Genomic DNA, 26,764 nt, shown 5'->3' with positions numbered 1-26,764 from the left:
AAATCACTTGCCTGTGGGAAAGCAGAACTAAAATGAGGCTAGATCAACATTGCCAACAAGAAAGCCAATTTCAGGACTATGGAGTAACATCTGGATTATGTTATTGGCTCTTGGCTCCTGGGGGTCACCTGGGAGATGGAATGTTTGATAAAAGTCAGCCATGAACCAATGGTAGCTGCCACTGTAATTTTTAAGTAGTGACAGTACAGCACAGTGGTTAAGGGCATGAGCCAGACTGCCTGCATTTAAATGGCTTCACCATTTACTATCTATCTGAGTAGAGGTAAATTATTTAACCTCTCTAGCTTCTGCTTCCTCAAGTGTGACACTAGGTAATAAGAATACTTGTATGAGAGAATGCAGGGTGACGCTTCGTAACAGTCACTGAGAGAAGAATCCCTTTTGGAACATTCCTGGCAGCCACGGCTTGATGCGTTTCGGGGGGATGAAGAATTCAGTGCTCCACAGGGGACACCGTAGGCTGTCAGTTTATTTTGCTAAATCAACATCACAGCTTCTAACAAGATCCCAGGCATTTTCTCTGAGACAAATGTGGTTCTTCAAAGTGACAGTCATTCAAGTATTTGAAGACTAGATTAGAGCTGCCTGTTAGCTGTCCCCTAGGTTATGATGACTCGTTCAAGGTTTGTCTTTCCAGCATCCTCTAAGTTTCAAGACAGTAGGGGTCATCTTAACTTCGCTCCTGCCATATTTATGGCACAAAGGAGGAACTCAAGCTCTTTTCTCCTGAGGTGCTACCTTTCAGGGGCACCATCCTTTGGCCATTCCTTGCTATCTAGGATGGCATCTCCTGTTAAGTCGTCCAGTTTACCAACGTGGCCTTTTAAAACTTGGTGCTAAGAAATAAACTTTCCAGACATGATCTGAGCAGCAGAGTGGCCCACAGAACTGTTAGGGGCACACCACACTTTCTTCACTGCAGTCACAGACTCAAAGTATCTTCAGTAGCTAATTCTTGGGTCACTTTTAAGACGGTGGTCCATTAAAATTTCTGGAGCTCAATTCTGTCGACTCTTTTAAGCTAATTCTCTCCCTCCAACCTCTCCTTGAACAAGGATTTCCCTGGGAGGCCAATTTAACAGAGATGGACGTTTTCAAGCAAAAACAAACTGAATCAGATATGAACTTTTAGGGAACCACTTATGCTGGGGAAAATGAGAAGAGTGTGCACACAGTCTGTATCTGATGGACTGTGCTTACATAGACATGGACCTTTTATCTGAAGAGGAGAGACTGCAAGACCAGGTTCTTGCTTGGAGATGCTAGGGTATCTGGAAGGTTCTCATGGCAGGAGTTTTGTTCTTTGAACATGAGCACAAGTTTTCATGACACAAGACAGTTGGATAGCTCTAATTTTCTAAGCTGGCTGTCTTGCACTTCAGAGAACAAGAATCACACAGGGCTGGCGCCACAGCTCACTAGGCTAATCCTCCGCCTGCAGTGCCAGCACCCCAGGTTCTAGTGCTGGTTGGGGCACCAGATTCTGTCCCGGCTGCTCCTCTTCTGTTCCAGCTCTCTGCTGTGGCCCGGGAGGGCAGTGGAGGATGGCCCAAGTGCTTGGGCCCTGCACCCGCATGGGAGACCAAGAGGAAGCACCTGGCTCCTGGCTTCGGATCAGCACAGAGCGCCGGCCGCAGCGGCCACTTGGGGGGTGACCCAACAGAAGGAAGACCTTTCTCTCTGTCTCTCTCTCTCACTGTCTAACTCTGCCTGTCACAAAAAAAAAAAAAAAAAAAAAAAAAATCACACAGGTTTGCAAATCCAGAGACAGATGACAAAACGCAAATGTTACCAGGTACAGCCTGGAGAAGACTTCTTCAGAGTCTAGCTCCCCTCTCTTCCAGCCCCCAGGTCTCTGGTCTCAGGATGGCTGGGTGTGGGAATGAACAGTTCTAAACTATCCTGCAGGTACAGCTGCAGTTTTCTGCCCAACAAAAGGAGAACAGTGTCTGGAAACTACGTACCTGCCAGAGCAGGAAGTCGCTTAGCCGCACTTCTCCAGAAGTCCGTATCAAGATGTCAGGGTGAGGCGAGTGGCTGGTATAGAGGCACTTATCAAGCAGAGACTCGGAGACATCGCTAGCATGGGCAGGAGACAAGCAGCACACATGTCTTTTAGTATTCTCAAGTGAACTTCCATACATAAGGCTCCCCAGTCTGTAGACATCCATCAAACACCTTAGCTGGTACACAGAAGGCCCTCGACCAATGTAAACTAAATTAACGCATTATTTCTAAATCACCACAACTACAAGGGTATTTATTTCTACCCTCATCTACTTATTTTTAAAGATGTATTTATTTGGAAGGCAGAGTGTCAGAGACAGAGGGAGAGATAGAGAGAGAGATATCTTCCATCTGCTGGTTCATTCCCCAAACACCCACAACAGCTGAGACTCGGCAAGACCAAAGCAAGGAGCCAGGAACTCCAGGTCTCCCATGTGGATGGCAGGACCCTCGGTATTTGGGCCATCATCCACTGCCTCCCTGACACATAAGCAGGGAACTGAACTGGAAGCCCAGAACAGCCGAGACTTGAATCGGGCACTCTGATAAGGGATGCAGCCATCCCGAACAGCGGCTTAAACCTTAGAACTCAATGCTCGCCTCCTCCATCCTCATTTTATAAATAAGGAAATTGAGGCTTCAGAGAAATGCGCCCAAAGTTACTGAGCTGAGTTTGAAGCCAGATTCACTCATTGGAATGTGTTGTCATTCACTTAGAACATCTTGTTTACTAGGGTGAGTGGTGTAGTGGTTAAGTGGCTTCTCTAGAAGATGGCCCAAGTCCTTGGGCTCCTGCTCCTGCATGGGAGATCCTGGCTTCAGATCAGCTCAGCTCCGGCCATTGCGGTCATTTGGGGAGTGAAGACCTCTCCCTCTCTCTCTGGCTCTCTCTCTCTATAACTCTATTTAAATAAAATAGATCTTAAAAAAAAAAAAAAAAAAAAGAGTGCCCGGTTAGATTCCTGGCTACCCAATTTCTAATACATCTTCCTGCTGATGTTCTCCCTGGCAGGCAGCACATGACAGCTCAAGTACTTGGGTCCCTGCCACCCACACAGGAGATTCAAACTGAGTTCTGGAGTCCTGGCTTGCATGGTCCAGCTCTTACTGTTGTAGGCATTTGGGGAATGAATCATTTGCTAGGTGATCTCTGCCTTTCAAATAAAATTAAAATAAACAGATATTTAAACATTTTGTAGGGGTAGGCACAGCAATTTAAGTTGCTGCTTAGGACACTTGCATCCCATACCAGAGGGCTGATTCAAGTTCTGGCTATATCCTTGCCACCCATGTGGCAGACTCAGATGAAATTCTGGGCTCCTGGTTTTGGCCTTGCCCAGCCCCAGCTGTTGGGAGCATTTGGGGTGTGAACCAGCAGATGGAAGACTAATCTCTCTTTCTCTGCCAGTCTTTCAAATACGTAAAATTTTTAAAAATGGTTTTCAAGCCACTTTATTTTTTTTAATGTATATACCATGTGACTGAGCAATTTGATGAAATATTATGCAATTTAAAAAATACAGATAAATCTAAATTTACTGATTTGAAATGGTGTCCAAGGTCAAATGTTGCATGAAAGCAGCAAGGTCAGAAAATACAGTATGAGAAATACTCACACAGAGACCCATGCTCACTCACTCACATATGTGCATACATATACACATTAAACAAAGACCAAGTCTGAAAAGACACACATCATACCATTAACAGTGGGTTGGATAAGAAAGGAAAGACTCTTTTTACTTTTTGTACCTCTGTAATTTTTTTTTTTTAAAGATTTATTTATTTTATTTGAAAGGCAGAGAGAGAAAGACAGAAACAGAGACAGCAAAGAGAGATCTTCTGTTTGCTGGCTCACTCCCCAAATGCCAACAACAGCCTAGTCTGGGCCAGGCCAAAGCCAGGAACAAAGGAACTCCATCCTGGTCTCCCATGTGAGTGGCAAGGGCCCAAGTACTTCGGCTACCATCGGCTGACTCCAGGTGCATTAGCAGGGAGCTGCACTGGAAGTGGAGCAGCTGGAACTTGAAGTACTGCTCTGATACGGACTGCTGGCATGGTTAAGTGGTGGCTTAACCTGCTGTGCAATAATAATGGCCCCTATGGACTTCTGTTATTGTTTGAATTTATTATAAAGAGCATTTTAAACCTTAAGTAAATCATACGGACCCTAAAAGTCCCACTGCATAAAGTCCACATTACTCAGGATTTTAAAAAAACAGCAGAATCATCAGTTCTCTGTTTGATAAGAGGTGCTTGCCTAGGTACATACTCAGACAGAAGGAATTGAGGAAAACTGGCAACTGGCAAGATTCACCTGAAATAAAGCCTCCCTGATCAAGGAAAGGCAGTATCTAGAAGGCTGGTGTCTGTCGGCTCCAAGAACTCCGGCTACCTGCCCTACCGAGGACCCACAAGCAGAATTTACTCCCCAAGTGCTAAGAGTTGAATCTTGGGAAGAGTCCAGAAGACAAAACTTCCTGGTGGGAACAAACTTCTCGGCACATGGTGAAGAAAACAAAGTTCTAGGCTGTGTTCAAAACCAGACTACAGATGTCAGCTGTGTGCCTTTGGACAAGTTGCTTCATATCTCAGATCTATCTTTTTCAAATTACAGAGAGAAATATATTTTCTACAGCATCACAGGAAGTAGCATTCACTTATAATTGGGCAATAGGAAGGGTCTGGCTCAGCTTTCCCGGATAATCTCATTCTTGCCATGGCAGCACTGTCTTCTTTCTCTAAGCTATGTGAGACCCTATATAGTCCACATAATTTCTCAGTTCTCAGATCTCTGAAAGAGCCCATTTGTCCTGTCTACCCTATAGGTTATCATGAGGGTCAAATCAAATGAAATAATAGATTTGAGAGGTATATGTTTAGCTTCATGGTTACGACTTGTGTGTTTTGTTTTGTTTTGTTTTGTTTGACAGGCAGAGTGGACAGTGAGAGAGAGAAGAGAGACAGAGAGAAAGGTCTTCCTTTGCCGTTAGTTCACCCTCCAATGGCCGCCGCGGCTGGCGCGCTGCTGCCGGTGCACCGCGCTGATCCGAAGCCAGGAGCCAGGTGCTTCTCCTGGTCTCCCAAGGGGTGCAGGGCCCAAGCACTTGGGCCATCCTCAACTGCACTCCCCGGCCATAGCAGAGAGCTGGCCTGGAAGAGGGGCAACCGGGACAGAATCCAGCGCCCCAACCGGGACTAGAACCTGGTGTGCCGGCGCCGCTAGGTGGAGGATTAGCCTGTTGAGCCACGGCGCTGGCCACGACTTGTGTTAAGATCCTGCATCCCATGCCAAAGTGCCTGGGTTTGACGGCCAGCTCTGGCTCCTGACTCCAGCTTCCTGCTAGTGCAAACTGAGAGGCAGCACTAAGTAACTGAGTTCCTGCCACCCATGTGGGAGGCCTGATTGTCATGTGCATGTGGGGAATGAATCTGTCTCTCTCAAATAAATGAATTTTAAAAATTAATTATTAGGCCAGCACCGTGGCTCACTAGGCTAATCCTCTGCCTTGCAGCGCCGGCACACCGGGTTCTAGTCCCAGTCGGGGCACCGATCCTGTCCCGGTTGCCCCTCTTCCAGGCCAGCTCTCTGCTGTGGCCAGGGAGTGCAGTGGAGGATGGCCCAAGTCCTTGGGCCCTGCACCCCATGGGAGACCAGGAGAAGCACCTGGCTCCTGCCATCGGATCAGCGCGGTGCGCCGGCCGCAGCGCACTACCACGGCGGCCATTGGAGGGTGAACCAACGGCAAAAAGGAAGACCTTTCTTTCTGTCTCTCTCTCTGTCCACTCTGCCTGTCAAAAAAAAAAAAAAAAAATTAATTATTAAAGTGTCCGGGTTCAAATAGGCTCTGCTTCCAATTCCAGCATCCTACTGTTGCACACCTGGAAGGCAGCAGATGATGGCTCAACTTCCTATCACCCATACGAGTTCCCACCATCCTTATGGGCTACCCAGATAGAATTTCTGGCTCCTGGCTTTGGCCTGGTTCAGCCCCAGTTGTTGCAGCCATTTGAGGAGTGAACCAGCAGATGGAAGCTCCTGGCTTCGAATTGGCCCAGCTCCAGCTGTTGAAGCCATTTGGGGAGTGAACCAGTGGATGAAAGATCTTTCTCTCTGTCTTGCCCTCTATCTGTAATGTCTCAAATAAATAAATAAATCTTTAAACTAAATAAATATATATTAAAAAAAGAAAAAGAACAAGGTGAAATGGCGACCTCCAGGTGCAGACCCTGAGGAAACAATTCAAAATCAGGAATTAAGTTCAAAGAATTCATGGTGGTATTATCTATAATAATGAAAACTTGGAAAGTCTACATACCCAACAAATAGCATGGTTAAGTAAATTAAAGGGAGATCCATTCTATCACTATTAAAACCAAGATAGGAAGAATTTCTACAAACATGGAACATGGAAAAGTATTTTCATGTTACAAACTAGGTAAAAAAATTAGACTCACGGTATGAACTGTTCATACTGTGGTTTTATCTGTATAAACATTAATGACATAATTGGATTTGTGTTTTAAAAGGATGATTCTGGGAGTGGGCACTGTGGCACAGTGGGGTGAGAAGCTGCTTGGGATGCCCCATCCTATAGCAGCGTGCCAAGAATCAAATCCCACTACTACTTCAATCCAGCTTCCTATTAATTAGAGCAAACTGGGAGGTAGCAGATTATGGCTCAAGTATTTGGGTCCCTGCTACCCATGTCGAAGAACGAGATGGAGTTCTTAGCTCCTGGATTTGTCCTCGCCCAGCCCTGCCTATTACAGGCATTCGGGGTCTAAACCAACAGATGGAAGATATCCTCTCTCTTGCTGTCACTAAAGACAAGAAGTTTTTTTTTTTGTTTTTGTTTTTTTTTTTTTTTTTTTTTTTTTGGACAAGCAGAGTAGACAGTGAGAGAGAGAGACAGAGAGAAAAGTCTTCCTTTTTCCGTTGGTTTACCACCCAATGGCCACTGTGGCCAGTGCACCGCGCTGATCCAAAGCCAGGAGCCAGGTGCTTCTCCTGGTCTCCCATGCGGGTGCAGGGCCCAGGGACTTGGGCCATCCTCCACTGCACTCCTGGGCCATAGCAGAGAGCTGGCCTGGAAGAGGGGCAACTGAGACAGAATCCAGGGCCCTGACTGGGACTAGAACCTGGGGTGCCATTGCTGCAGGCGGAGGATTAGCCTATTGAGTCGTAGCACTGGCTAAGACAAAGTTTTTTAAAAAGGATGATTCCAGGGGCCGGCGCTGTGGCGCAGTGAGCTAACGCCCTGGCCTGAAGCACTGGCATCCCATAAGGGTGCGGGTTCGAGACCCGGCTGCTCCACTTCCTGTCCAGCTCTCTGCTATGGCCTGGGAAAGCAGCAGAAGATGGCCCAAATACTTGGGCCCCTGCACCTGTGTGGGAGACCCGGAAGAAGCTCCTGGCTCCTGGCTTCAGATCGGTGCAGCTCCGGCTGTTGTGGCCGATTGGAGAGTGAACCATCGAATGGAAGACCGACCCCCTCTGCCTCTCCTCTCTCTGTATAACTCTGACTTTCAAATAAATAAATATATCTTAAAAAAAAAAAAAAAAAAGGCTGGCGCCGCGGCTCACTAGGCTAATCCTCCGCCTTGCAGTGCCGGCACAACGGGTTCTAGTCCCAATCAGGGCACCGATCCTGTCCCGGTTGCCCCTCTTCCAGGCCAGCTCTCTGCTGTGGCCAGGGAGTGCAGTGGAGGATGGCCCAGGTGCTTGGGCCCTGCACCCCATGGGAGACCAGGAGAAGCACCTGGCTCCTGCCATCGGATCAGCACGGTGTGCCGGCAGCAGCGTGCTACCGCGGCGGCCATTGGAGGGTGAACCAACGGCAAAAGGAAGACCTTTCTGTCTGTCTCTCTCTCACTGTCCACTCTGCCTGTCAAAAAAAAAAAAAAAAAAAAAGGATGATTCCAGCTTCCAGCTAACTCCCAACCACACCTAATCACATGATGTCAGGAGAAGCTGTGTATGTAGCACCTAAAGTAAACCACACCATGGATTATTTGTGCATGAATTAGATTGTGAGCTTTTGAGGGAAAACCCCTCGGTATATTCATCTGTTTTCCTGCTCTTCCAGCTTAGGACCTACCTGGCACAGTGACTTAATACGTGTTTGAATAAATGAATGAATTATTGAATGATTTCAGAATTAAACATGTACTGGCTTTCTGAATGTGAAGAGCTTTAAAAAAGTCTTTGACAATGTAACTTTCAAGCAACCTAGAACCCAAACTTAGACATTATCACAACTTGATGGGAAAGATCAACATAGTTAATTGAACACACTCATACACGTAGAACTGGAAGGAAACACTTAAAATAAGTGTTACCAGGGTGTTGCTGAGGCTAGGATCTTGGAAGGTTTAAATTTTTCATTTATATATATATATATTTTTTTTTATTTTGCAAATTGTCTCTAATGAATATGTATGATTCTTATATTTATAAAATTATATGTGCATTGGGGAGGTTGTTTCCTTTTCTTTTTTAAAATTAATATTTCTGTTTGGGATGAGTAAAAAAGTTGGAAATAGTAGTGCTGATTATACCACACTGTGAGTATACTCATACAATGCCTCTCTATAAATCATTACAATAGTAAAATTTATATTACATGTATTTTACCATAATTTAAAAAAAAAAAAAAACATTTGGAAGGATAAGGGCATAAGTCTTCAATAAGATAATGGCTCCTCCCTAATAAATTCTGCATGTTAGGGAATGGCCAATATAAAATAAAATCAGATGGAAACCTATAATGAAGATCTGGCAACAGCCTCTGGAAGGGAGATCTGGCAACATCAAGGGTCTTATACAGCAGTGAACCGCCTGGGGCAGGAAAACAAGGGATTCAGAATATGTCAGTGTGTTGCAAACACCATTTTGCAAAGGAAGACACTTTCTAGAAGGTACAAAGTACAAAGAAATATGCCCTATAACAACATAGCACATTTCTACAAAATTTAGGTTTTGTTTTTTTTTTTAAGATTTATTTATTTGAAAGGCAGAGTTATAGAGAGATAAAGGCAGAGAGAGAGACAGAGAGGTCTTCTGTCTGCTGGTTCAGTCTTCTGACAGCCTCAATGACTGAACTGCACTGATCTGAAGCCAGGAGCCGGGAGCTTCTTCTGGGTCTCCCACATGAGTGTAGGGGCTCAAGGACTTGGGCCATCATCTACTGCTTTCCCAAGCCATAGCAGAGAGCTGGATCGGAAGTGGAGCAGCTGGGACTCGAACCAGTGCCCATACGGCATGCTGGCACTACAGGCAGTGGTTTTACCCACAATGCCACAGTGCTGACCCCAGCATTTAGTTTTTATAGTCAAAGTGGAGAAACATACTGAAGAAGAACATGGACTTTCAAGGTAAATGTTCATGTGCGGGAGCCCAGGCTATTCTCCCAGGTACACTGGGACTTTTGGCAGGTTAATTAACATTTTTAAATCTTAACTTAGGGGGTGGACGTTCAGCCTAGAAGTTAAGATGTCCCTATCTCATACGCGAGTACCTGGGTTTGATTCCTATCTCTAAACACCAGCTTCCTTCTAATGCAGACTCTGAGAGGTAGCACTGATGGCTAAGTAGTTGGGTTCCTGCCACCCATGTGACAGACCTGGATTGAGCTCTTGGCTACTCCAGTCATTTATACAGTTGGGGAGTGAACCAGTAGATGCGAGCTCCCTGTTTCTCAAATAAATAATTTAAAAACGGAAACAAAACATTCTTATAAAACAAGACATATAAAAGTCAACTAACTTATATGACAATTAAATGAGAATAAGCAAGATGAACTCTTAGCCTCAAACCTGCCTCAAAAGATCCAGTAAATATTGTTGATTTTTTATTATTGTATTGCTTCTTGCTCACTTCAACTTTCCACTGAGGCAGTCAGTATACCACAGTGAATGAGAGCACAGGTTCTGACGCCAGGCTGAAATGCCAGCTCCAAGCTTTACCATGAACTTGGACAAATTACGTTTCCTCTCTATTTCATAGTCTCATTTAAAAATAGGGATAATGGCTGTGTGTTCCAATCCACCTTCATGCTAATGCATCCTAGGAACTGGCAGATGCTGGCTCCAGTACTTGCATCCCTGCCATCCACATGAGAAATACAGCCTGAGTTCTGAGCTTTGGCTTTGGCATGGAGCACTTATTGCTGTTGTGGGCATTAAGGGAGTGAAGCAGTGGATGGAAAATTCTCTCTCCCTCTTTAAGCCTTTTAAGTAGATTAAAATAAATAATATAAAAAGAAGAAAAAAATACATAAATACATAAGCATTCATTAAAAAATGAGGACTAAAAAAGTATACCTTATAGAGTCTAAAGATTTAACATACATGGAATACTAAGTAAATTCATGGCACAGAGTAAATGCTCAGTAAATATTAGCAATTATTATTATCATCACTATTGTTTTTTAAGGAATATAGATTTTTATAGGATGCCAAATGATCTGTTCAAGGTAACTCAAAGGAAGAGAGTTTATTAACTATCTTCTAGGCTCAACCTAAATCCTTCCATAATTCCAGACTCACAGAACAATCTATTAATTTGATTGCTAGGAAAGAAAAAAAACTATATGGAAGAAGGGAGGATGCAAAGTTATGGTGACAAAGGACAGGAAAATATCAGCTATCTGCAGAGAACGCCTGATTGTAATGAAGTCACTGACTCTGTTATAAATGTGGATTTTTCTAGATTTGAATAATGTAAAGATACTGCCTCTGGCTGAGACCAGCGCACTCTGATATGAACACCAAGCCATAGCAGCCATCAGCCTCCTGAAGCAGGCAGTCCGCCCAGGCCACATCCCGTCTGCATTGACCTCTCAGAGGCACACAACTAAACTATGTGGGGCAGAGAAGATGGAAAAATGTGCTGGAGAAGAAGCAAGTTATAGTCAGAGGTCACTGCAATGTAGTGTGAGGCAACGCACACCAGACAGGAGGCAAGACCAGAATTCCAGTCCGAGGCATGAACATATACAAATCTACTTGCCCAAGGGCTTTCTTTCTAGCATAAACACGAGTACCTCACTATTTTTAATATACTATTTTATATTGTATTGAAACACATTAATTATAACGGACAATAACATAATGAACACAATGAATAACAAGCTAAGAATTAGAACAGTATCAATAACTTCTATCTACTTAGTTTTGTGTATCCCTTTCTGTCATCCTCCTACTTGCCTTCTATCACCAATTTAACCAGTACCCTTTTCCTCAACAATCTACATCTTTAAATTAAAAAAGAAAAAGATTTTTTTATTTGAAAGGCAGAGTTAGAGAGAGAGAGCTTCTATTTACTGGATTACTCCTCAAATGGCAGCAACAGCCAGGGATGGGTCAGGCTGAAGCCAGGAGCTTGGTACTCCATCCAGGTCTCCTGTGTGGGTGCAGGGGCTCAAGCACTTGGGCCATCTTCCTGTGCTTATATGGGATGCTGGTGACCCAGGCAGCAGTTTAACCTGCTGAGCCACAAAGCCAGCCCCAATGATGCATATCTTATTTATTTATTTTTATTTATTTATTTATCTTTTTTTTTTTTTTTTTTGGACAGGCAGAGTTAAACAGTGAGAGACAGAGAGAAAGGTCTTCCCTTTTCCATTGGTTCACCCCCCAAGTGGCCGCTACGGCCAGCATGTTGCAGCTGGCACACTGCACCAATCCAAAGCCAGGAGCCAGGCATCTCCTCCTGGTCTTCCGTGCGGGTGCAGGACCCAAGAACCTGGGCCATCCTCCACTGCACTCCCGGGCCACAGCAGAGAGCTGGACTGGAAGAGAAGCAACCGGAACAGAATCCGGTGCCCTGACTGGGACTAGAACCCAGGGTGCAGGCGCCGCAGGTGGAGGATTAGCCTAGTGAGCTGCGGCGCCAGCCCTATTTATTTATTTTTTTTAAGATTAAAAGGAAAGATAGATCTTCTGTCTGCTGGTTCACTCCTCAAGTGGCCATATGGCCAGAGCTGGGCCAGGCCAAAGCCAGGAGCCAAAAGCTTCATCCAAGTCTTCCACATGGGCGGCAGGAACCCAAGGACTTTGGCCACCCTCTGCTGCTTTCCCAGGCACATTAGCAGAGAGCCGGATCACAAGTGGAGCAGCTGCAACTTGAACTGGTGCCAGTGTGGGATGCCAGCATTGAAGACAGTGGCTTAACCTCTTAGGCCACAATGTAGTCCCCAACAATCCACATCTTAACTGACCTCTGAATAGCATTCAACAATGGTATTCTCACCAGTGCCCATGGTTCTCCCCATCCTGCATCAACAAACTTCCTCTTCTCTTGGCTTCTGTGTAACACTGGCTACCTCATTGTATTCCTACCTCTCTGGCTGTTTGTTCTCTTTCCTCGAAGGCTCACTCTCCTGTATCAGCCTGTAAAGGTAGAGCTTCCTAGACCCACACTCTTTTCTCACTCTAGACCCCCCTTGTTTCTGCATACCTCCCCCCGACACACACACACACACACACAAACGACCTCCACACTGCTATCTCCATCCCAACCCCTTGAACTGCCAGCTCAGCATCTACATCAACAGCCACAGCCAAACCTCTGGCTTTCTTCAGCAACACAAAGGACACGACTATCCACTGTTACCTAAGTCACAGACCCTGGACACCTTTCCCCAGAGTTAGTCCATCAAGTCCTCTTGATTTTACCTACTTTGTAGCCCCTGATGTGGTCCACTCTACCCATTCCCGCACCACCGCCATAATCTGAGCTCCCTTCCTGGTACTCTCTACTTGAATTCCACCCACAGCCTCTCCAGTCAATGAGCTCCTCACACTCCCGCCCCCGTCTCTAGCAGTTCTTATTCTTCGTGCTTACAAAGGTCACTACTCATTTCTTTGGGGGGCCTTCTCTGCAGGCCCACTTCTCTTTTAATAAATTCTTCTTGTTAAAAGAAGATTTATTTATTGTGGCCAGCATTGTGGTGTAGCAGGTAAAGCCGCTGCCTGTGATGCAGGCATCCCATATCGGGGCTGGTTTGAGTTAGCTGCTCTACTTCCCATCCAGCTCCCTGCTATGGCCCGGCAAAGCAGCGGAAGATGGCCAAAGTCCTTAGGCCCCTTCACCCATGAGGGAGACCTGGAAAAAGCTCCTGGCTCTTGGCTTCAGTCTCTCCCAGCCCTGGCTGTTGTGGCCTTTTGGGGAATGAACCAGTGAATGGAAGATCTCTCTGTTCTCTCTTTCTTTCTCTGCAATTCTGCCTTTCAAATACATAAAATTTAAAAAAGCAAATCCTAGGCCTTATCATATTGTCACTTTTTTTTTTTAAAAAAAAAAGATGTATTTATTTACTTGAAAGGCAGAGTTACAGAGAGAAAAGGAGAGACAAAGAGATCTTCCAATTGCTGGTTCACTCCCCAAATGGATGCAATGACTGGGGCTGGGACAGGCTCAAGTCAGGAGCCAGCAGGAGCTTCTCCTATGTCTCCCACATGGGTGCAGGGGCCCAAGCACTTGGGCCATCTTCCGTTGCTTTCCCAGGCACATTAACAGGGAGCTAGATTTGAAGTGGAGCATCCGGACTCAAACTGGTGGCCATATGGGATGCCGGCCTTGCAGGTGGTCACTTAATTCACTATACCACAGCGCCAGCCCCATGGAAATAAATACTTACTCTCACCACTGAATCCCTGTGTATAGCAATGTGTGTTTTTAAGTTGGCACTTGGGGCCGGCGCCGTGGCTCACTTGGTTAATCCTCCGCCTGCAGTGCCGGCATCCCATGTGGGCACCGGTTCTAGTCCCGGTTGCTCCTCTTCCAGTCCAGCTCTCTGCTGTGGCCCAGGAGGGCAGTGGAGGATGGCTCAAGTGTTTGGGCCCCTGCACCCACATGGGAGACCAGGAAGAGGCACCTGGCTCCTGGCTTTGGATTGGCGCAGTGCCAGCCGTAGTGGCCATTTGGGGAGTGAACCAACGGAAGGAAGACCTTTCTTTCTGTCTCTGTCTATAACTCTACCTGTCAAATAAATTTAAAAAAAAATTAAAAAATTAAAAAGTTGGCACTTAAATAAATAAATTGTGTTCCTGGCTCCCAGCTTTGGCCTTAACCCAGCCCTGGCTTGGGAAGTGGACTAGCAGATGGGAGCTTTCTTTGTCTGTCTGTCTCTCAAATATATATATAAAAATTAACCAAAAAATGTGCTGAATGAGTGAATGATTTAATCAATGAACTATGTGGCACAGGAAGATGACTTAACTGTTATGGAGGAAAGACAATCATAAAATAGCTTTTAAAAATGTTACTGCTGGGGCCTGGTGCTGTGGTGTGGAAGGTTAAGCTGCCGCCTGCAGTGCCGCCATCCTATTTGTCCTGGCTGCTCCACTTCCAATCTGGCTCCCTGCTAATGTGCCTGGGAAGGCAGCGGAAGATGGCCCAAGTCCTTGGGCCCCTGCACCCATGTGGGAGACCCAGAGGAAGCTCCTGGCTTTGGCATGGCCCAACCCTGGCCGTTGCAGCCATTTGGGGAGTGAACCAACAGATGGAAGATCTCTCTCTATATATATATATCTCCACCTTTCAAATAAATAAATAGATCTTAAAAAAGAAATTACTCTTAGGTCAGTGTTGTGGCACAGCAAAATTAAGCCATTGCCTGTGATGCCAGTGTTCCATATGGCACCGGTGAGTGTCCTGCACGCGCCACTTCTGACCCAGCTCCTTGCTGATGCGCCTGAGATGCTGATGTGCCTGAGAAAGCAGCAGAAGATCGGCCAAGTCCTTGGGCCTCCGTAACCCAGGAGGAAGAACCAGAGGGCTGCCTCCAACTCGGCCTTTCAAATAAATAAATAAGCCTATATATAAAAGTGTCTCTTATTCCATTCAGAATGAGCAATTTATTGATTTTTTATTTACTTTGCCTGCAAAAGCAAGGTCTGGACTGATCTGAAGCTGGAGCCAGGAATGTAATCCAGGTTTCCCATGTGGGTGGCAGAACTCAATTATATGAACCATCTCCTGCTGCTTCCCAGGATTCCCACTAGCAGGAAGCTAAAACTGGGAACAGATCTGGGACATGAACCTAGGCACTCCAATATGGGAGGCAGACAGATCAGTTGGCACCTTAGTGCCAGGCCAAAGGCCCAGTCGTAAACTTATCTGTTAATTCTACTTTCCAAGAACTTCTTTAAAATACCCTAGTATTCGCTAATATTATTACTAAAAGTTACATAAATAGCAATGTATAGGTAGCTTCTGAAGTCCCTCCTAGCTCTAACAATTAGGATTCCATGTTCCCAGTGACTGACAATCTTCTTGGTACTGCAGTGTTGTTGGAGCCGTAACACGAGAGTCCTGAAAGACCCCAATCTCAACAAAATACTTCCTGAAGGGCCAGAGGGTCTCATGTCTTACTGAGTGACAAGGCCTTGCTGCCTGATCTGGGGTTTCTTGGCATGCAGTAAACTCAAATGCTGAGGTAGGCTGCACTAACTCATCCTAACCTCTGTACCGGGGAAGCCTTTCTAAATCCCATTTTGACTTCTGGTGAAGTACAGGCACGGGGAAGTACAGGCACAGGTTGTGACTTCTGGGCAAGTACAGGCACAGGTTGGTTGTATGGTCTGGTGCATGCATTTCTCCCTGTCTGTTACCGCGTGAAACAACTCGGGATACCTGGGATCCAGCAGGCCTTGCTCCACTCCCCAGGCCATCTCTCTCACAGCGTTGCTGATCTCGTGACGGGATGTGTATGCAAAGCACACGTTCAGGAAACACCTGAGGAGGGAAGACCAGAATGATTTACCAAACAGGGTCAGGGACTGATGGGTGGAGTCCAGGATTACAGAGCGACTCTTCCCTTAAAGAACACACACAAACCAAGGGTAACTGCAGATCTTTCTCAAGGGTGAGATGACAAGTTTTTTTGTGTTTTCCTGGAGTAACATGGCAGTAGTTTTATAAAACACATACTAAACGGCCCTAATTGGCCCCTGACCTTTTCAGCCCCTTCCACTGCCAACCAGTTTTCAGAGCATTTGAATCCACTGTGACACCAACACAAGCAAAGGCGGATGGGAAGGAGATCTGGTGTAGAACAAATCCACTGCCACACTTTATACTCCAAAGCCACACATGATGAAGTTTGGGTTACTGAACTCTATTCCCCTCTGCATGACTTCCCAGGCTCACACTATTCAGGGTCAAAGGAATGAGACAGAAAAAGAATTTCTTGAAGGATCTGTTTTCTGCGAGCCAGAGATGAGGGCTGTTGCGTTCCCACCCCATCCCTTGTCAAGTTAAAGACACACACACACACACACACACACAGTGTACACATGTATCAAAGCAGAGGTGGGCACATGAAGGAGCAAGGGTATGAGACATTGTATACGTGTACATGTATACACACATGTGACATGGTACTGCAGAATGTCCTCCACATGGAAGGAGGCAGTGCAAGTATCTCAAAGTACTCCCTCATTGTCCCATACCAAACACAGACCAGGGAAGACCAAAGAAGTACGTCTCCCTAAAGCAAACAGAGTCAAAAACTGACAGATTCCTTAAGAGCTTACTTGTTGTAGTTCTTAGTGGCCCGTACAGCTTGTGCAATCAGCTCCTGGAGATCCAAGGGCAACAAATGTAGGTCACCCAGGACACGGATACACACTCCATGCTTTTGCAGTTTCTCCCTGATTGGGGAAAAGGAAGCAGAGTCGGGGCAGAGCACCTGCTGAGCTGGAGAAGACAAAGTGCTTAAACTACAATCAGCTACCAGTTTGTGAGTGCTCCCCTGTGTGTCAGGCACCATCCCATGTGTATTCTTTCACTGTGTCCCCTCAGCAACCCTGAAAGTTTACCACAGCACTGAGCCTCAGACAGGACAGACAGGCACTGTCCAAGGTCACACAGTCACCAAAACTGCTGGGTCGGATTTGAGAACCTAAACTCTTAACCGTACTTCACACTGTTGGCAAGGTGCGCTCTCTGTGATGCTTGTCCCATTCTACCAAATGAACACTCCAGGGCAGGAGCTGGATTGCTGGTTACTTTTGTTATGTTCTGGTGAAACAGCTACCATTAATGTTTCCTAAGCACCAGGCATGGGTCTCAATGCTTTACCTGCACCAACACAGTCCACCCTCATGCCAACCTTTGAGGTAGGAACCATTATTCCAGACAAGAAAATGGAGGCACATGGAAGTTGGAAATAAGGATTTTCAGTCAGCTGGTGAATGGAAATAAGGACTTGACCCTGAAGAGGCTGGCTCCAGAGCCTGTCCTTTGATCACGACAGGACACTACTTCCACACAGTAACCCCTGCACTGACAGTGAGGATGACCTCACTGCTACCTAACCAGCTCTGCTCACCTAGGAACACGATGGAGAAAACCAACACTTCATGTTTGGGAAATGGGAGCTTAGCCACAAGAAGCCTACTGTGGGATGGGGGTATCAGGGACCTCCTAGAGTACCCTGATCTAGAGCCAAAGGCCACACTCATAGCCCATCCACCCTGTATAAACGCCGGCCACACACCATCAAGGTTCATCACCCATTTTTCAGAATCTACCAGAGACAGTGCATACAAATCTCTGGTCAAATCAAAGCAAAATCTGAAAAACAGCGAGATTCGAGTCCTAGTGCCCTCTCTTATCAGCTGAGCGTGCATAAGTACTTGGTTTCTCTCAGCCTCAGTTTCCACCTGCTCGCCTCCATACCTGTAAGCTGGTGATGACAACCATCGCTGCCATATTCTCGCCTCCTAGGCACATGATAAGTGAGAACAGGCACATGACAGTGCCTGCGCATTCTCAGACAGCAGAGGCTGAACTTTGGTGAGGTCTGCAGAGGAGAAGCTGCCAAAGCCCTGGTGAGGAGCCCGGAGATCTGGGTTCTTGACCGGGCTCTGCCACGAGCTTGTTGTGACCGGGGCAAGCCCTTCTCTTCACGGGTTTTTAGCTTTCCGACGACAAAACTGAACTGGGCTAATGGTTTTCCAGCTCACAAACTTGTTTCAACTCAAACTAGCACCCCAGACCCCATTCCTGCTGGGTTCTTCTCACATCCACCCCTCGGAACTATGGGGTTGCATGGCATATTGCCAGAAAAACACCTTTAAGGTTTTTTGCTCTGGTTGGGACTTCCTGTCGAACTACAACTGCTTTCTCCACTACTAACTGATCAGCGCAATCTTAGTGACAGCTCTGGTGGCACACATTTTGATTTTGTAGAACAGTAGTTCTATCTCAGAACAGTGTAGTAGACAACAGCTCATCTCCGGAGTCAGGGAGATCCAGGTGTGCCCTTGGCTCTGCCTGCCTGACAGCTGTGTGACAGTGTGTGTGCCTCACCTTTGCAGCATTTTCCTTTCCTCTTCCCTTTTTTTTTTAAAAAAACCTCAAGCTTCCATCCCCAGCCCCTTGGGCAGTAAACTCTGAGCCAAACAGGGACACCAGAGAGTAATGTCTTTGATCCAGAGTCTCCACACCCCAGTAGAGAGAGAAGCCTGGCTACCCTCCCCAATATCCTGGCCCACAAAGGGCAGAAATGACAGAACCAGTGGCCTAGTAAGTTGGGCTGGACCCATCTCTAACACAGCTCTAGAATCCTCTTTTTTATTGTCCTGGCACAGGCAGGAGATGGGCAGACAAGGGTTGTAATGAGGATGTACAGGCAATTCTGTAGTGAGGTGAGGGCTCCACATTTTGAAGCGAACAATCGTCACTGAACTTCTCTTTGCTCCTTTCTGACTTTGTTCCCTAAGTTAATCCCAGACTCAGCAGCAGCTAAGATGATACTGACATTTCTCATGCATCACCATTCCCCCGGGAAGACAATGCAGGGTGCAGAGTACACTTCAGGGATCACCACGCAGCAGAAAATGACTTCCTCAAGCTGCTTTCACTCTAGACCCCTGTCCACAGTTCACTGGTTCTGGGGCAGAAACATGACCAAAAGTAGGCCAGTTAAAGGATTTAGTTCATTCTGGGCTGCTCTCTTGAGGCAGACAGCTGGTCACAGAGACAGGAGTAGTGTGTAAGAGGCTCTACCTCACTGATTTTAATCCCTGGTTTCAGCTATGCCTGAGGCTGACTGCAGTTCCTTGAATTTTGTGAAACATTTCAATGTCCTCAAATAAATACCCACTTTAAAAGGCAGAAAGAAAGAATGGTTCCCATTTGTGATATGTGCCACCCAAGAGATCGAACACTGAAAAGTTAGAGACCCTTAAGTAAGCCTCAGGTAACAAGAGTTGTAAGGGTGAGGGGAGACAAGAGTCGTGAGGGTCAGGGGAGATTGGAGGTCATATGAAGACACATTCTCTCCTCTGACAGCATCTTACTGTTCTTCCATCAAGCGGCTGAACTTCTGCCGGGCCAGATCCATCAGCCCGTCTACCTCACTCTTGGAGCGTTTGAAGTTCTCAATGCTGAATGCGTAGACCGTCACCTCAAGGATGCCCAGGTTCAAACACCAGCGCAGAGTCTAAGAGGGGAGAAGGCAAGGAGATGGGAACAAGGAGGAGTGGGAAGGGAAGTAAGAATACTTTGGCCCTGACCTGGAGCTGGAGGTGGGAGAGAGTTTTTTCTGCTCTCCAAACCTGGGTAAGCTAGGATAACACTGGTGCTTATGTCAGATTAATGGACCAAATAAGCAGAAAGACACCATTTAAAAAACTGAAAAATGTGGTCTTAGTACTATGCTGAAGCCATTTTTACTTATTGGGAAGAACACTCCACCGAGGGCATGAAGATCTAAGTTCTAGTCTCTGACTGCATCCTATGTGAACACACAGACAAATCATTTAACCTCTCTGGGCCTCTGTCTCCTGTCTGTAAAACGGGATCACAGTGCATCTCTACCAAGCGGTTAATGAACCACAGAAAACACTGGGAACTACACGATTTGGAGAGACTGACAGGCTGATGCATTACAGGAATAAAAGCAACAATGGGATGGCTGTGAGGCATTTAATAGTCTGCAAAGAGTTTTCACAGACATTATTTTATTTGATTCTTAAAATAACCACTTCAAAATGTTTTCATGCCTAATTCATAGAAAATAAAAATAGGCTCATAATTGAAGAAATGACAAAAATTGGAGCCAGCACTGTAGCACAGCAGGTTGAGCCATGGCCTGCACTGGCATCCCATATAGACACTGGTTCAAGTCCTAGCTGCTCCACTTCTGATCTAGCTCCCTGCTAATACACCTGGAAAAGCAGCAGAAGATGGCCCAAGTCCCTGGGCCCCTGCACCAACATGGGAGACCCAGATTGAAGCTCTTTGCTCCTGGCTTTGGAATGGCCTAGCCCCAGCCATTGTGACAATTTGGGGAGTGAACCAGTGGATAGCAGATCTCTCTGTCTGTCTCTCCTTCTCTCTCTGTAACTTTGCCTTTCAAATAAATAAATAAATAAATCTTAAAAAAAAAAAAAAAAAAAAAAGAGGCCGGTGCCGTGGCTCAATAGGCTAATCCTCCGCCTGTGGTGACGGCACACCGGGTTCTAGTCCTGGTCAGGGCGCCGGATTCTGTCTTGGTTGCCCCTCTTCCAGGCCAGCTCTCTGCTGTGGCCCAGGAGTGCAGTGGAGGATGGCCCAAGTGCTTGGGCACTGCACCCCATGGGAGACCAGGATAAGCACCTGGCTCCTGGCTTCGGATCAGCGCGGTGCGCCGGCCACAGCACACCGGCCACGGCGGCCATTGGAGGGTGAACCAACGGCAAAGGAAGACCTTTCTTTCTGTCTCTCTCTCACTGTCCACTCTATAAAAAAAAAAAAAAAAAAAGAGGCCGGCGCCGCGGCTCACTAGGCTAATCCTCTGCCTTGCGGCGCCGGCACACCGGGTTCTAATCCCGGTCGGGGCACTGATCCTGTCCCGGTTGCCCCTCTTCCAGGCCAGCTCTCTGCTGTGGCCAGGGAGTGCAGTGGAGGATGGCCCAGGTGCTTGGGCCCTGCACCCCATGGGAGACCAGGATTAGCACCTGGCTCCTGCCATCAGATCAGCGCGGTGCGCCGGCCGCAGCGCGCTACCGCGGCGGCCATTGGAGGGTGAACCAACGGCAAAAGGAAGACCTTTCTCTCTGTCTCTCTCTCACTGTCCACTCTGCCTGTCAAAAAAAAAAAAAAAAAAAAAGAAAAGAAAAAAAAAAGAAATGTCAAAAATCTACAAAACTATTGTAGTTATAAGATGTTCTAGGACAGGCAAAATTAATCTATCATCACAGAAATCAAAACAGTAGTAGCATAGAAAGAAGGTGGAGGTGGGTCAGAGGTAACTAGGAAAGGGACATGAAGGAATTTTCTAGAAAGATGGTTCTACATTGACAGGAATATGGGTTAGTGGGATGGGGAATCTTTTATTCTGTCAATGGTCATTTGGATATTTACAACACCATTTGCAGTCCATATAAAATTATCAACTTAAAAATTAGTCAACTACAGATTAATTGAATTTCAAGTCCCACCTGCAGTTGTCTTGGCAAGGCCAGACTAAATGATTTCAGGCTGTGGGCCAGATATTCCCCACCCCTGGTTTAGAAGATGAATGCCAATTGTCAAAGCCCCAAAATCTGTTCTTTTCACTCTATGAAATTATCTCTCAATTTTAAAAGAACTGAAATTCATATTTATACTTAGTCTTCTGAGGCTGCTCTGTAGCAGCACCACTAAAAGTAGAAAGCAGGCTGGAGCTGAGAATGACAATGTTGACATGGGGCACTGGAAGTTAGAGGTAGAGAATCAGGGCAGGGGTTGTGGTGCGGTGAATTAGGCCACCATTTGAGAGGCCTGCATCCCATATCAGAGTGCCAGTTCAAGTCCTGGCCACTCCACTTCCGATTCAGCTTCTTGCTGATGTGCAGGGAAGACAGTGGATAATGACTCAAATGCATGCATCCCTGCCACTCACACCGGAGACTCGATGAAGCTTCTGGCAGATGGCTTCAGCCTGGCCTTGCCCACTGTTGTAGCTCTTTGGGGAGTGAACCCGCAGACAGAAGATGGATCTCCCTTTTCTCTCCTCACACTCACTTGCAGAGTGTCTTTCAAATAAATATCCTACTCCTTTAACAGACATGCATGCAAGCAAATCCACTTCCACTTCAGGAAAATTCCAGGGAGAACATGACACCTGAACAGATTTAGGCCTCTCAGACCTTGCAAGGCACTGACCTTAGGCAACACAGCTGCCACACTTACACATTAATTTTTTGAGCATTTCCTTTGTGTCAGGCCCTGTGCCACATGCTTTGCATTTTGCATCTTAATTGTCAATCTCTTAAGGTAGAGATGATTGCTAACCCCGTTTTACAGATGAAGAAAACTGAGGCAAAGAGAAGCCACATGACATGCTGCAGGTCAAAAAGTCAGGAAGTAGCACGGCAAGGGTGCCAATGAGTTCTAAGTGTCTCCATAGCCTAAATCTTAAGCACTGGGCCTCATAGTTAGTTACAAAAGAGCTGGGTCTAAAAACTTAAAGACTTCTGGATAGAGTTAGAGAGGACTCCATCGCCACTCAGTCAAGGCAAAAATATTGCTGCCTTGGAATTAGGCCATGTTCTTGGGCCTGGTCCTGTGGACTACGAACCATATTTCCAATCTTCTTAGTTTTATAAAGATTGCATTATTCCATTCTGACTGTGAAATGTAATATATTCCAATCTGCAACATGCATTCAAACCAAGAAGTGCTCAGGATGCTTGTGTAGCCACGCCCCAGTCTGCCTGGCACTGTCCCCAGCTCAACACTGAAAGGTCTGCGTCCTGAGAGACCCCTCAGCCCTGGCAAAGCAGGACGGGCAGTCACCCAACTTTTGCTCCAGAAATGTCACTTCTAAGAATTTATCCTAAAACTACTATTTATAGTACCCAATAACAGTAGAGCAGCAAAACAGATCAGGTCAACAACTCATGATAAAATGTTCTACAGTCATGAGAACGTAGAGTTAGAAAGGCTATAGCTCAACCTGGAAACATACTTGCCAAAATGTCATGTAGAACTAAGGTTAACTGAAGCCATGAATTCAATTTTATAAATGCTAAACTTTGTAGGAGATATTATAAAAATTGGATACAACTTACAATAATATGAGCTACTTATTAAGATGGTAAGAAGCAATTTTGTTCTCATCTCTAATATTTTGTTATCTTTAAGATTTCACTGGATGGGAGCCAGTGCTGTGGTACAGCAGGTTAAAGCCCCAGCCTGCAGCACTGACATATCATATGGGCGCTGGTTTGAGTCCTGGCTGCTCCACTTCCAATCCAGCTCCCTGCTAGTGTGCCTGGGAAAGCAGTGGAGGATGGGCCAAGTACTTGGGGCCCCTGCAACCACGTGGGAGATCCAGAAGAAGCTCTTGGCTCCTGGCTTTGGATCAGCTAAGCTCTGACCATTGTGGCCATTTGGGGAGTGAACCAGCAGGTGGAAGACCTCTCTCCCTCTCTGTCTCAACCTCTCTCTGTGACTCTGTCTTTCAAGTAAATAAAAATATATCTTAAAAAAAAAAAAAAAGAAAAGAAACAGGGAACTAATGTCTGTGACCATTTCTTCAAAAAAAATTTTACTGGATGCTATTTTTTAGACACAGAGTTAGCAAGCAGTAACAAAACAGAGAATGAGCTATCAAAACACTCTCGGACCATAGCATAGCAAACCCAGAGCCCATCTTTCTAGCCGTAATCCAGTCCTCTATGGATTGTTCATGTTGGGTTCTGCCACCCACACCCACCTCAGCCAGCTTGTTGAAGCCTTGAGAGTGGCCCTCCTGCCGCTCCACCTGGCACTTCTTGGCATAACGGCGGTTCCCATCCATTATGAATGCGATGTGTTTGGGCATGGGGCCTGCCTGCGGGACAAGAAGATGGATGAACAGATCTCCTATTCTCTGGGGATGAGGGGAGCACTATCCCTCAGGCTGACAGGTTTGGCTATATGATAAAATTGCTGGGGAACAGAACTGGACATTTTACACTTGTAGCTCAATAAAAGAGCATTTGGCACTTCCATTTGTTTTTATTTATATATTTATTGAAGACTAACTACATGCCAGATACTAAACTGGGCTCTTCCTACTTCATCTATCTTACAACTCTATAAGGTAAATAGTATCCCATCAGTTTTATAGATTAAAAAAAACTGAGGCTCAGAGAGATCAAGTGATTTGCACAAGTCAAACAGCTCAGAAGATGCAAAGTAGACATTCACATTACAGTCTGTCTGCTTCCAGAGTTCATCTTTTTTTTTTTTTTTTTTTTTGATGGGCAGAGTTAGATAGAGAGAGACAGAGAAAGGTCTTCCCTCTGTTGTTTCACCCTCAAACTGTCTGCTACGGCCGGCGCGCTGCATTGATCCGAAGCCAGGAGCTAGGTGCCTCCTCCTGGTCTCTCATGCGGGTGCAGGGCCCAAGCACTTGGGCCATCCTCCACTGCACTCCCGGGCCACAGCAGAGAGCTGGCCTGGAAGAGGAGCAACCGGGACAGAATCGACACCCCAACTGGGACTAGAACCTGGGGTGCCAGCGCCACAAGCAGAGGATTAGCCTAGTGAGCCGCAGCGCCGGCCCAGAGTTCATCTTTAACAATATGCTTTTGAGGCCAGCATTGTGTACAGCGGATTAAGTCACCACCTGTGATGCTGGCATCCCATGTGAGCGCCAGTCCAACTTTCAGCCACTCCACTTCTGATCTAGCTCCCTGCTACTGCAGGGAAAGCAGCAGAGGATGGCCCAAGTACTTGGCTGCCCGCTACCCAAGTGGGAGACCAGGAAGGAGTTCCAGGCTGATGGCTTTGGCCTGGACCAGCCCCAGTCATTGAGGCCATTTGGGGAATAAACCATAGATGGAAGATCTGTCTCTCTTTCTCCTTCCCTCTCTGGAACTCTACCTTTCAAATGCATAAATAAATCTTTAAAAAAACAATCATATGCTCTTCACCACCACTGTGATTTGCTTGGACCTCAACCAGGAGGCAAAGGAAGGATGCTGACAGGCACGGTCAACAGAGAGGGCGTCTTCCACACACAATCGGTGCACCTGCTCCTCAGGCCTAGCCAACTGCTGCCACCCGGGGCCTGGGACTCAATGTGCTTCGGATCTTCTCATTTTACAGAGAATCAAACATCAGGATTTTCATAAAAATACAACCTTCAGTAAGTATATCAGAGCAAGAAAACGTATCTGGCTCAGAGCAGTAAGCAAAAACGGGGATTAGTTTTCTATCTAAATCCAGAGCAGTTAAGACACCTGCATCCCACACCAGAGAACCGGGTTTGACACCAGCTCTGGCTCATGAGCCTGACTTCCTGCTACCACAGACCTGCCAGGCAAAAGGCACGGCTGAGTCATCAGTTCCTGCCACGTGGGCGACCTGGACTGAGACTCAGCCTTCAGCAGTCCAGGCCTGGCCACTGCAGGCAGTGGGGAGTGAATCAGCAGATGGAAGCTTCCTCTCCCTCCCTCTCTCTCAAAGAAGTAATACATTAAAAAATTAAAAGTAAATTTAAAAAAATCCAGCGTATGGTACTAGGATCAATGAATCAAGGTACAGAGAAACAAATCTAACATCTAACAGTCTCCGCTCACCCCAGCTCCCAGTTAGGACAAAAATCCACGGACACAGCCATCTGAAGTTACCTTGCAGTCTTAATGCTCCTTTGCCGAGTTCCACTTCACATCATGCATTGCTCAGATTCAACAACAGGTTTTGGTGCAAGACTGTGCACACGACCAGAAGGTCCACCGGTGCCCTGGACCACTGCTCACCTTTATGATGTTGGCACAGAACCGCTCCCAAAGTGACAGCTCTCCTTCCTTGATCCATGACATAGTTCTCGCCCGGTCAGGGGATCACCCCAGAATAACAAGACACCAGTCTGGAAACCTTGAATAAACAAGAAAAGAGAGGGAGACGTCACCAGGGCTTGCAAACAGCTACAGCGGATTTCTAGAGATTCACCCCGACTGCAGAGCGCGACTAGCACGAGAGTCTGTTACGTAGAACTGCACAGGCCAATGAGACCTCTCCGGTTCTCCTGGCTTCGTGCACCTTGCCCCCTGGCCATTTTCCTCATTATCTGCACTTACTTCTTCTGAACATCTACATCTGCTTGCTGCCACATCACGGCGCCTACGTCTCGATCATTCGCCGCGTCCTCCTCCATCTTCCCCCAAGTCATTTCCCATTCTGCGCTCCCAGTCACTAACCCGTGCAGTGCGGTACTCGCTGCCTCCTACTTCACTGGTATTGTCATTTTCTATTCCCCCAGCTGTGCCTCGATCCTTCCCGCAGCTGCCTCCCCGCCCAGCCATCTCCCTCTCCCCCGTTTCACCCCTTCCTCCCACCACCTGATCCGCTCCGCTGGGCTTCTTCCAACCGCTCCAGCGGGCCGACACTTCCTCACCACACGGCGCTAAAAGAACACGTCATCGCTGCGCGCTGGGCCACGCCCCTCCCGCCAGCCAATGGGCGGGGCGCGGCCCTGCGCCTGCCGGGTAGTGGAAGGAGCGGCGGGAGCTCTGTGGCCCTGCAGTGCGCGTTCGTCCGCTGGCGGCGGGCGGTGGCGCGGGTGGAAGCCGAGCCCACGTGACGGAGCGGGGGCGGCCGGCCGGGCTCCGGGCAGTGTGTTGGGGAAGGCGGGGTCCAGCCCGGCAGGGGGAAGCGAGAGGTCTGGGGACCAGATTGGACGGCCTCCGGCGAACGTGCCGTCAGCTGAGCACGGAATCCCGCCCCTAGGCCGCGGACGTCGTTCTGTAGCCGGGCACTACG

At 46.9% G+C, this 26,764-nt stretch overlaps 1 protein-coding gene across 5 annotated transcripts in view; it reads right to left on the bottom strand.

Annotated features, from left to right (window-relative positions):
* DHDDS (dehydrodolichyl diphosphate synthase subunit) overlaps nt 1–26,446 on the bottom strand; it is a 37,900-nt gene extending 11,454 nt beyond the window's left edge. For 2 of the 5 annotated variants that reach the window (XM_062190694.1, XM_062190696.1), the window contains exons 1-7: nt 26,344–26,446; nt 25,762–25,879; nt 23,730–23,846; nt 19,345–19,487; nt 16,573–16,689; nt 15,671–15,772; nt 1,986–2,100 (exon numbers count right to left, since the gene is read on the bottom strand). In XM_062190694.1, the coding sequence (XP_062046678.1) occupies nt 1,986–2,100; nt 15,671–15,772; nt 16,573–16,689; nt 19,345–19,487; nt 23,730–23,846; nt 25,762–25,824 (657 nt within the window). In that variant the 5' untranslated portion in view covers nt 25,825–25,879; nt 26,344–26,446. The other 3 variants (XM_062190695.1, XM_062190700.1, XM_062190697.1) reach the window with 3 other exon arrangements.
* Nucleotides 26,447–26,764: the final 318 nt, after the last annotated feature.

The sequence above is a fragment of the Lepus europaeus genome, chromosome 5, assembly GCF_033115175.1.
Source record: "Lepus europaeus isolate LE1 chromosome 5, mLepTim1.pri, whole genome shotgun sequence".
NCBI lineage: Eukaryota > Metazoa > Chordata > Mammalia > Lagomorpha > Leporidae > Lepus > Lepus europaeus.
The sequence above is the reverse complement of the archived record's forward strand: the minus strand, read 5'-3'. Positions and strand labels throughout refer to the sequence as shown.